The 12,139-nt window shown below is 42.7% G+C and overlaps 1 protein-coding gene across 2 annotated transcripts; it reads right to left on the bottom strand.

Annotated features, from left to right (window-relative positions):
- Nucleotides 1-2,826: 2,826 nt before the first annotated feature.
- LOC139544102 (proteinase-activated receptor 2-like) lies at nt 2,827-11,712 on the bottom strand. Of its 2 annotated transcripts, none has more exons than XM_071350866.1 (2): nt 11,585-11,712; nt 2,827-5,862 (listed from the first exon to the last, which is right to left on the bottom strand). In XM_071350866.1, the coding sequence occupies exon 2, from the start codon at nt 5,810-5,812 to the stop codon at nt 4,784-4,786; it is 1,029 nt and encodes a 342-aa protein (XP_071206967.1). In that variant the 5' UTR covers nt 5,813-5,862; nt 11,585-11,712; the 3' UTR covers nt 2,827-4,783. The 2 variants fall into 2 exon arrangements, with proteins under 2 accessions (XP_071206967.1, XP_071206966.1); XM_071350865.1 differs by lacking the exon at nt 11,585-11,712 and adding an exon at nt 11,057-11,244.
- Between the last annotated feature and the right edge of the window lie 427 nt (nt 11,713-12,139).

The raw sequence follows: 12,139 nt of genomic DNA, 5'->3' as shown, positions 1-12,139 counted from the left end.
CAACATGCAGTACTGTGACAAAGTGCTGTAAATGTACTTGACTTGAAGGATGTATAATTCACACCAATAGTGGGCATCACAGCACTTCTTACTCTACATTAGCACCCCTAATTTGAGAAATCAAAAAGCTCTCCCATTTCTGAATACATGGATTATACATTCATACAAATTGACATTTCAGTAATAATGAGTATGAGCTAAAAAGTTATTGTAGTGATAATATATAGTGCATGGTGCTTCTATACAACATTGACAATGTGCAAGGCTATACATTTCACATTGCTGAGTAAATGTCTCTACATATAAACAATGGTGACAAAATAAACAAAACAATAATTCTACACTACAGGCATAGAAGTGACCTCACTTAGCTTGCGTAGAAAAACATTTCCTTGTATTGTTCACTGTGAGCGTTTAAGAAATGGTACAATACATGATTATACAAAGACTATTTTGTTATTAGGTAAATCCACTTGAATTTAATAACTTTTTGACAGCAACCTTTTTGATTTGAATGAAAACTTCCATACATATTTTCCCAGTGCTCAGAAAATAACTTTTTGGAACTGAATGCCAAAACATTCAAGAGATAAAGGTGCTCAAAGTTGACTGTTTTGCAAACCCCACCATACAATGAGACAATTTAAAAGCTTACAAACAGAGTTGTCCAACAATTTATTAATACAATGTCATTTTTTACCATTAACGTAAGTTATAAAAGATTGTGAACTCCATTTTTTTCCATTTTTGCTTAGAACCCAATTTACATCTGAGGTTTTTATGTTGTGCCCGCCATCGGTTAAGACACAACATGCTCTTGAATACCAGGTGAGTGTCACGTTTTGGCGATAAATGTACTAAAATGGGAATCCAATGGAAATTTTTATTTTCAAATGTTACCACTAAAATGGTTGGAGGTCCACACATTTAAGAATGTTGACTTGAATGGGAATATCTGTTGTTTGAAATTATACTGTCAAACTTCCATAGGAAACTTTTTGAAATAATAGAAATATAGATAATAGAATAGACATCTGTGGTAGTAATTAGAGGTTCAAATTTCAATTTCAAAGGTGTACCAGTAAAATTGTATTGGTCTGAAGGGATACAGTAGGTCCATTCTATGAATTCAATTATTTAACAATGACACCCACCGTGTATTCAAGAGCATGTTGTGTCTCAACTACAACATGCGCGAATATGAAAAATATCAGAGTTTGAGTTTAGATAATTGACATTAAAGGTCAAGAAATTACCATTTTTGTTTTGGCATTCAGGTCCAAAAAGTCACTTTCTGACCACTTCTTCCATTGGCAAACTTGTATGGAAAGTTTTGTTTAAATTAAAAGTGATGCGGTCAAAAAGGGATTGAATTCAAATGGATTTACCCTTTTCATAGACCATCAAACTTCATAGAAACGGTTTTAGAGACTTTAAACCTGCTTCAATAAACCAACTTCAACGGAAATATATTTAAGATAAAGATTTAAGATGTAATAGAAAGAAAAGAATATGATCCATTACAGTTTTTCTCTTTTTCTCTTACCCTAAATGTATCTTCTTGGTAGTCGGGTGCAGGTCAGAAACAGCTTTGGTCCATGTCAATCAGACCAGCAGCTTCTTGCATAGTCTGAAACAAGGGAAATGTACAATATACATACACAGTGTACAAAACAGTAGGAACATCTACTCTTTCCATGTCATAGACTGACCAGGTGAATATAGGTGAAAGCTACAGTATGATGCCTTACTGATGTCACCTGTTAAATCCACTTAAATCAGTGTAGATGAAGGGGAGGAGACAGGTTAAAGTAGGATTTTTAAGCCTGGAGACAATTGAGACATGGATTGTGTATGTGTGCCATTCAGAGGGTGAATGGGCAAGACAAAGGATGAGAGTGCCTTTGAACGGGGTATAGTAGTACGTGCAAGGCGCACCGGTTTGTGTGTCAAGAACTGCAACGCTGCTGGGTTTTTCACACTCAACAGTTTCCTGTGTGTATCAATAATGGTCCACCACCCAAAGGACATCCAGCCAACTTGGCACAACTATGGGAAGGCATCCCTGTGGAACGCTTTTGACACCTTCTAGTCCATGCCCCGACAAATTGAGGCTGTTCTAAGGGCAAAAGGGGGTGCAACTCAATATTAGGAAGGTGTTCCTAATGTTTCATAAACTCAGTGTATGTCCATTCTTCATATTTAGAGTTGGGCATAGCTAACCTAGACTTAGGCGTGCCATGGTCACTGGCTATGGATGAATGTCTGGGAACAATCCTTGGAAACTCTCTCACGCATATTACATGGTTTCGAGTGTCTGTTAATTTCAACATGCCTCTGGGTAATATGGTTTGGGAGTGAGTAAGCCAATAGGAAAAATGCCAATGTATGAAACACCATATTTATATGCTGCTTACACATCTGTACTCCTTCACTAATAACATCTGCTAAATGTATGCAACCAATAACATTTGATTTTTGATTTGATAAGCATAACAGTAGTTCCCCTTGGCTTTCACAACCTCTCGAGTCTGAACGGGGAAGGAAGGTATGCTTGTGGCTGAGAATACTACTTTACACGGGTCTAACCTGCTTGGTTTTTTCCAAGGATAACCCAGACAAATCTTATAGGATAGAGAAAACCTATTTCTAAATAAATCAGAGCTATGCCAATCTAGTATTGGTTCTCTTTGCCATTTTAGTTAAGGCTGCAACATCTCTCAGGGTGTAGGCGAAAGTTCTGCTATACAAAACTATACTGTACATTCAAGATAATGATCAGAATTTCCCCTTTTCTACTTGGTAGTTGTTTATGTAAACTCATGTCACAACAGAAAGGGAACCATTGCTAAATGCCACTCGGCTGACAAAGCCAAGGCCATATCATTTTTGTTTTATGTATTTCTATTGAAAAATAAAACATTACACACAATCTGTTATAGACAAATGTAATATGTACAATATTTACATTTTATTTATCAGATGAGCTTCACGAGCATATGCATAGGTGATAGAAATATCATACATTCATGGTTTACAATGCTTAGTGAAAGTCTACACATCCCTTGAACAGTTTTCAAAAGGTTCTGCCTCAATTCTAAAAAGGGATTACATTCTAGTTTTTTTTCTACCGATTTACACAACCTGCTCCACATTTTCAAAGTGAAAGACAACGTATAGGAACTGTACAAAAATGCATTATGAAGATGTCTTGATTGTGCAGGTCTTCAGAATTACAGCTGAAAATAATTTTAAATAAGATTCTACCAACCCTCTGTATTTTCAAGTAATGTGGTGGCAACATCATATTATAGGTATGCTTGTCCCCGGCAGATACTGGGGAGTCTGTCAAGATCAAAAGAAAAATGAAAGGAGTAAAGCCCAGGTAAATACAGTGCATTCGGAAAGTATTTAGACCCCTTCCCTTTTCCATATTTGGTTATCTAAAATTGATTAAATAAATAAAAAATCCTCAATCTACACACAATACCCCATAATGACAAAGCAAAAACAGTTTTGTAGAAATGTTTTCCAATTTATATATAAAAAAAAACTTTTGCCATGAGACTTAAAATTGAGCTCAGGTACATTCTGTTTCCATTGATCATCCTTGAGATGTTTCTACAACTTGTTTGGAGTCCACCTGTGGTAAATTCAATTGATTGGACATGATTTGGAAAGTTACACACCTGTCTATATAAAGGTCCCACAGTTGACAGTACATGTCAGAGCAAAAACCAAGCCATGAGGTCGAAGGAATTGTCCATATAGCTCCGAGACAGGACTGTGTCGAGGCACAGAAATGGGGAAGGGTACCAAAAAAATGTCTGCAGCATTGAAGGTCCCCAAGAACACAGTGGCCTCCATCATTCTGAAATGGAAGAAGTTTGGAACCAACAAGACTCTTACTAGAGCTGGCCCCCCGGCCAAACTGAGCAGTCGGTGGAGAAGGGCCTTGGTCAGGGAGGTGAGCAAGAACCCGATGGTCACTCTGACAGAGCTCCAGAGGTCCTCTGTGGAGATGGGAGAACCTTCTAGAAGGACAACCATCTCTGCAGCACTCCACCAATCAGGCCTTTATGGTAGAGTGGCCAGACGGAAGCCACTCCTCAGTAAAAGGCACATGACAGCCCGCTTGGAGTTTGCCAAAAGGCACCTAAAGGACTCGCAGACCAAGAGAAACAAGATTCTCAGGGTCTGATGAAACCAAGATTAAACTCTTTGGCCTCAATGCCAAGCATCACGTCTGGAGGAAAACTGGCACCATCCCTACGGTGAAGCACGGTGGTGGCAGCATCATGCTGTGGGAGACTAATCAGTATCGAGGGAAAGATGAACGGAGCAATGTACAGAGAGATCCTTGATGAAAACCTGCTCCAGACCACTCAGGACCTCAGACTGGGGTGGTTCACCTTCCAAAAGGACAACGACCCTAAACACACAGCCAAAACAATCCAAGAGTGGCTTCGGGACAAGTCTCTGAATGTCCTTGAATGGCCCAGCCAGAGCCCGGACCTGAACCCGATTGAGCAGCTCTGGAGAGAACTGAAAATAGCTGTGCAGCGATGCTCCCCATCCAACCTGACAGAGCTTGAGAGGATATGCAGAGAAGAATGGGAGAAACTCCCCAAATACAGGTGTGCCAAGCTTGTAGCGTCATACCCAAGAAGATTTCAACAAAGTACTGAGTACATGGCAGATGGTCACCAGCTATTCCCTTTCACCCGTCCAGTACTTTAAAAACATCAGTACAGCCAACTTCCATCTCCACATGACAACCCCCTTAACAGGAGCTGCTCTGTGTGTTCCCTGAGTCTGACGTGTAGGTGCTTTTTTTCTTGGAGTACTTAAGAGCGCTGAACGAGACCCTCATCCTTGCCACTGTCCTCTCACTGCGGCACCTCAGCGTGTTCTTCACGTGCTCCCTGAACTCCTCTGAGATGAAGTAGTAGATGAATGGATCCACACAGCTGTTGAGGGCGGCCAGACACAGGGTGGTGATGTAAAAGCCGTAGCCATCGTTCACTACTCCGGCCAGCAGGAGGGAGTAGTGCACCAGCAGCATGATGTTACTGGGGGTGAAACAGACCAGGAACATGACCAGCACAGTAATGATGAGCACCACAGCCTTGCGCCGATTCTTAGAGATGCTGCTGTCCGTCATTGAGTTCCTCAGGGACTTGAGCATCAGAACGTAGGCCACCACGCACACCACAGTGGGAACTACAAATCCAAGGGTTCCCATGGTCAGGAAGTAGCCGACGGCCATGCTATTCTGGCTGGGCCGGACGACATCGTGGCAGGTGGTGATGTTGAGGTTGGTCACCTTGACTGTCTGGTCATAGAGGTAGAGAGGGGTGGTCAGCAGCCAGACCCCCACCCAGACTGCGACCGAGACACCGATAGCTACATGGTTGTTCCTACAATCCTGGGAGAGGGGGTAAACGATGGCCCAGTAGCGCTGGACACTGATACAGGTGATGAAGAGGATGGAGCAGTACATGTTCCCATAGAAGAAGCCCACCAGGACTTTACACAGCCCCTCTCCATAGATCCAGTCGTTACCGTTGAAGTGGTAGGCGATCTTCAGAGGCGTCCAGATGACAAAGAGCAGGTCAGACAGAGCCAGGTTGGCCATGTAGATGGTGGCAGGGTGCTTCTTCTTGGTCCTGAACAGGAAGACCCAGATGGCCATGGTGTTGGTGGGCAGCCCCACAGCAAACACCACTATGTAGACGATGGGGAGGAACACCGTGGTCAGATGACTGTCCAGAACCATGAGGGCCGTCAGGGAGACCCCCACCCCCTCCATTGTCTCGTTCCCTGAGAATCCTCGGTCGTCAATGGCAGCATTAAAACGCTCTGAGAAAGAGGCGAGAAACAAGGGGATTATAAACAGGACTGTTTAAGGACTTCCAACAATGAGGTTACAATGTATGCCATTTGAATACAATAGACATTTGTGACTTATTTACTTCGCTGTCAGGTAGATGCCTCGATTATTACTTTTTTATTGTTGTTATGTCAACTATATCAAAAGTAACATTTATTTGAAATCAACTAATAAGACACCAGAGGGGTAAACAAAAAGTAGGAACAAGGAGAATAAGGATAAGTGGGCAATGTCTACTTAACTCAACAACCAAAAAACACATACTGTATTTAAGTGTAGTTTTCTTTATGAACCAGAAAAAGTTATTTCTGGTCATCAAGGTTAGCTGGCTAATTCATTGATCCTGCTTTGTAGTATACTCCTTAAAGTGGTCATTTTCAGTAAAAAAAATATCAATATTGTGTATGATGGTGTTCCTTCATCTGAGTTTTTCGGGGGCGAATGACAGTCAACCGGTGTCCTAGCTAGCTAGCTACCGGTGTCACTCCCAGTCTGCTTTGTGCCGGAGTCTTCCTAGCTAGCTAGCACACAGTGTCCTTCGCTCCCGCCTGCAGAACATCTACCCTCGCCGTTGTTAACAGAACTGTGGGAAAGCAGTGCCCAACAGGCAGGGGCGAAGGACACTGTCTACTGGTATCCTAGCTATTGCCAGCTAACTATCTATCCCACCTGCTGTGTATCAGAGTCCTAGCTAGCTAACGAGCTAGCACCCAGTGTCCTAAACACCTGCCGAACACCTACAACACTGACCCTCGCCGTCATTAACAAAACTGCGGGAAAACAGGCGGGGGCAAAGTACACAGTTTACCGGTGTGCTAGCTAGCTATCTCTCCCGCCTGCTGTGTACCAAGTCCTAGCTTGCTAACTAGCTAGCTAGCACCCTGGTTCCTAAACACCTGCTCTCACCCTTGTTAACAGAACTGCTGGAAAACAGTGCCTGACAGGCTGGGGCAGAGGACAGTATCTACCATTGTCCTAGCTAGCTAGAAACTGTTGTTGCCTCCGCCTCTTTTTCTGTGGGGTTTATTGGCCTTTGGCATCCAACGATATGGTGCATTACTGCTACCTACTGTACTGGAGCGACCCCGCTGTCGCTGTGTACCAGAGTCCTAGCTTAAAAGTAGAAGTACCCTATATATAAAAAGGTATGGACACCCCTTCAAATTAGTGGATTCGGCCATTTCAGCCACACCAGTTGCTGACAGGTGTATAAAATCGATCACACAGCCATGCAATCTCAATAGACAAACATTGGCAGCAGAATGGCCTTACTGCAGAGCTCAGTGACGTTCAACCTGGTACTGTCATAGGATGCCACCTTTCCAACAAGTCAATTTGTCAAATTTCTGGCCTGTTAAAGCTGCCCCGGTCAACTCTATGTGCTGTTATTGTGAAGTGGAAACGTCCAGGACCAACAACGGCTCATCCGCGAAGTGGTAGGGCACACAATCTCACAGAATGGGGCTGCCGAGTGCTGAAGCGCGTAGCGCAAAAATTATCCGTCCTCGGTTGCAACACTCACTACCGAGTTCCAAACTGCCTCTGGAAGCATTGTCAGCACAATAACTGTTTGTTGGGAGCTTCATGAAGTGGGTTTCCATGGCCGAGCAGCCGCACACAAGCCTAAGATCACCATGCGCAATGCGCCACCATTGGACGGGAGCAGTGGAAACGCGTTCTCTGGCGTAATGAATCACGCTTCACCATCAGGCAGTCCGAAAGACGAATCTGGATTTGGCGGATGCCTGGAGAACGCTACCCTCCCCAATGCATAGTGCCAACTGTAATGTTTGGTGGAGGAGGAATAATGTCTGGGGCTGTTTTTCATGGTTCGGGCTAGGCCCCTTAGGTCCAGTGAAGAGAAATCGTAATGCTACAGCATTCAATGACATTCTAGACCATTCTATGCTTCCAACATTTAACAGTTTGTGGAAGGCCCTTTCCTGTTTCAGTATGACATTTCCCCCGTGCACAAAGCGAGGTCCATAGAAATGGTTTGTCGAGATCGGTGTGGAAGAACTTGACTGCCCCGCACAGAGCCCTGACCTCAACCCCATCGAACACCTTTGGGATGAATTTGGGACGCTGACTACGAGTCAGGCCTAATCGCCCAACATCAGTGCCTGACCTCACTAATGCTCGTGGCTGAATGGAAGCAAATCCCCAGAGCAATGTTCCAACATCGAGTGGAAAGCCTTCCCAGATGAGTTCAGGGTGACCAACTCCATATTAATGCCATGATTTTGGAATAAGATGTTCGATGAGCAGGTGTCCACATACTCTTGGTGATGTAGTGTATAAAGAGGGGTTCCTGCCGATGCAGGAATGCCCGCATGCAGGAACGCCCCGAATTGCAGCTGCAATTACACCCTATCAAAACTCTCGACTGAGAAAATGTGTGTGTCTGTGGCCGTGTTCGAGCATCAAAACCGTGATGTATCATGGGTAAATTGTGACTGACTAACTGATCTACAACTAATAAATGAGTCGTTATTGATGATGTCTGTCTGGTAGACTGTGAACTCTCCTACCAGACTCACATTAACTTCTTATGGCTGCAGGGGCAGTATTGAGTAGCTTGGATGAAAGGTGCCCAGAGGTGCCCATAGTAAACTGCCTGCTCCTCAGTCCCAGTTGCTAAGATAATGCATATTATTATTTGTATTGGATAGAAAACACTCTGAAGTTTCTAAAACTGTTTGAATGATGTCTGTGAGTATAACATAACTCATATGGCAGGCAAAAACCTGAGAAAAAATCCAAACAGGAAGTGGGAATTCTGAGGTTGGTCGATTTTCAACCAAGACCCTATTGAATACACAGTGGGATATGGATGAGTTTGCACTTCCTACGGCTTCCACTAGATGTCAACAGTCTGTAGAACCTTGTTTGATGCCTCTACTGTGAAGTGGGGCCGAAGGAGACAGGAATTAGTCAGGTCTATCATGACCTGACCATGCTCTGACCATGCGCGTTCACATGAGATGGAGCTCTGTTACTGAAGATTTATGTTAAAAACATTCTAAAGATTGATTCAATACATCGTTTGACATGTTTCTACTGACTGTTACGGAACTTTTTGACATTTCGTCTGCTTTAGTGAACGCGCTTCCTGACTTTGGATTTGTTTCCCAAACACGCTAACAAAACACATAAATGATGGACATTACCGAACAAAACAAACATTTCTTGTGGAAGTGGGAGTCCTGGGAGTGCATTCCGACGAAGATCAGCAAAGGTAAGTGAAGATTTATAATGCTTTTTATGAGTTTTGTTGACTGCACAATTTGGTGGGTAACTGTATGGCTTCCTTTTGTGGCTGAACGCTGTTCTCAGATTATTGAATATTGTGCTTTTGCCGTAAAGCTTTTTTGAAATCTGACACAGCGGTTGCATTAAGAACAAGTGTATCTTTAATTTTATGTAAAACATGTATCTTTCATCAAAGTTTATGATGAGTATTTATGTTATTTGACGTGGCTCTCTGCAATTTCTCCGGATATTTTGGAAGCATTTCTGAACATGCCGCCAATGTAAACTGAGGTTTTTGGATATAAATATGAACTTTATCGAACAAAACATATATGTATTGTGTAACATGAAGTCCTATGAGTGTCATCTGATGAAGATCATCAATGGTTAGTGATTCATTTTATCTCTATTTCTGCTTTTTGTGACTCCTGTCTTTGGCTGGAAAAATGACTGTGTTTGTCTGTGATTTTGCGGTGACCTAACATAATTGTTTGTGGTGCTTTCGCTGTAAAGCCTATTTGAAATCGGACACTTTCGTGGGATTAACAACAAGATTACCTTTAAAATGGTATAAGATACATGTATGTTTGAGGAATTTTAATTATGAGATTTCTGTTGTTTGAATTTGGCGCCCTGCACTTTCACTGGCTGTTGTCATATCATCCCGTTAACGGGATTGCAGCCATAAGAAGTGTTAAGCAGCTCCAATCCAAAATTACATCTAGACTCGGCTTCCTATTTCGCAAAAAAGCATCCTTCACTCATGGTGCCAAACATACCCTCGTAAAACTGACTATCCTACCGATCTTTGACTTCGGCGATGTAATTTACAAAATAACCTCCAACACTCTACTCAGCAAATTGGATGCAGTCTATCACAGTGCCATCCGTTTTGTCACTAAAACTTAATATACTACACACCACTGCGACCTGTATGCTCTCGTTGGCTGGCCCTCGCTTCATATTTGTCGCCAAACCCACTGGCTCCAGGTCAACTATGTCTTTGCTAGGTAAAGCTCCGCCTTAGCTCACTGGTCACCATAGCAACACCCACCCGTAGCACGCGCTCCACTGGTATATTTCACTGGTCACCCCCAAAGCCAATTCCTCCTTTGGCCGCCTTTCCTTCCAGTTCTCTGCTGCCAATGACTAGAACGAAATCACTGAAGCTGGAGACTTATATCTCCCTCACTAACTTTAAGCATCAGCTGTCAGAGCAGCTTACAGATCACTGCACCTGTACATAGCCCATCTGTAAATAGCCCACCCAACTACCCCATCCCCATATTGTTATTTATTTTTTGCTCCATTGCACCCCAGTATCTCTACTTGCACATTCATCTTCTGCACATCTATCACTCCGGTGTTTATTATTTCACCAATTATTTCGCCACTACGGCCTATTTATTGCCTTACCTCCCTAATCTTACTTCATTTGCACACACTGTATATAGACTTGTCTATTGTGTTACTAACAGTACGTTTGTTTATTCCATGTGTAACTCTGTGTTGTTTGTGTCACACTGCTTTGCTTTATTTGGCCAGATCGCAGTTGTAAATGAGAACTTGTTCTCAATTAAATAAAGGTGAAATAAATAAATAAATGAAAATGCAAGGTGATTTGTAGATAAGTCACTAAGCAGTCGCCTGCACTGTCGCAGCAATGTTGAACAAGCCCATTGCCATGTGGGATGATTACATCACTCATTGATGTCTTGAGGTTTGTAACCACACCGACATTGGAAATATCATCACGTTTTGGGGTATTTCACAAACTCTGCATTCAAAGCAATCAGATCGAGGGAATCCGACACAATACATTTTCCAAAGCAATAAAGAATATCATAACGTCTATCTGATCGGGGAAAAAACTAATAACGAGAGAATTAGAGGCAAAAAGCTTTCTCTTACCATGTTTCTGAGACAGACAGAGATCGACGCAGGCCAATAAAAATATAAGTTTCAACCAATGTGGCTGAAAACCTATGTTAACTTCCACAAAACCTTCCAACATTGAGCTATCTGCTATGTATGAAGAGTTGTTGAATGCTGATACACGCGTTTGTGTATTCCTTTTGTCTGTGCGACGTTGAAGGAAACCGAAGAGGTAGGGTACCACACCCCTTCCTTACATAACAGGTGGGAAGAAAAAACCTGCGTAATGTTATAAGACACGTGACCATGCACACCTGTGTCGTTCAGGCTGTCTGCCTGAGCAGATGTAGTATGTCCAGATGTTGCCCTCAGACACTGATCTAAGGTCAGTTTTATATTTTTCCACCTAGGCTTGAAGTTGAGGAAGGTATAAACTAATCCTAGAGCTGTGCCTAGGGGCACCTTCACTACCACATGCAGAAAAACGGATGTGCAAATGTACCTCCTTTACAAGCATAGGCCTAAGGAAATGTATAGCTCAGTACTGCAGTAGAGTAGACCTACCAGCATGTGTAGTAGGTAGGGCTAGTAAATAGTGGGATAGCCTTTCAATGGAAAAGAGGAGTGCATCAAGAACATTTCCTCACAGTTAAAGAATATGATTCCCTGTCTGCTGATGTCTCCTGCCCTCTTCTCTGTCGTTATGTTCCCAGTTGCAACACAGAGCAAAGGTTTATGAGAGTAACGAGAAAGTGGTGTGTCTTGCATCAGGTCCAGTGTACTCAGGGCAGGGTCAGTGGAAGTTACAACAGTTTGATCTTTTTGTTTGAGTTAGTCACTAGCATCTCTGTTTGGTTCAATAAACAGAGCAGATGGCTATTTGCTTGAGGACTCTCGGGTGCTTTTCTCTTGCTCTGTTTGTCTTTGTACAGGTGAAACGGAGGAATGAAATGGAGAGGAATAGTGATGATGGGAAGAAAGGACAGAGGGGACAAGAAGTAACAATGTTATCTGACCTATTGTCTTCAAATCATAATGGAAATAAATTATCTAAATGAAAAGGTTTTAATGTGGAATTAATTTGGTCAACTACCTTAAATTATGAGACAAAATTGGTGA

The sequence above is a fragment of the Salvelinus alpinus genome, chromosome 18 (assembly GCF_045679555.1).
Source record: "Salvelinus alpinus chromosome 18, SLU_Salpinus.1, whole genome shotgun sequence".
Lineage (NCBI taxonomy): Eukaryota > Metazoa > Chordata > Actinopteri > Salmoniformes > Salmonidae > Salvelinus > Salvelinus alpinus.
This window is presented reverse-complemented; position numbering and strand designations above follow the sequence as displayed.

Coding starts and splice junctions, on each gene's coding strand:
- LOC139544102 (XM_071350865.1), bottom strand. CDS start 11,159: ATGTTGGAAGGTTTTGTGGAAGTTAACATAGGTTTTCAGCCACATTGG. Junction 5,863..11,056: donor CTGTCTGTCTCAGAAACATG/GTAAGAGAAAGC, acceptor CCTCTTTCTCAG/AGCGTTTTAATGCTGCCATT.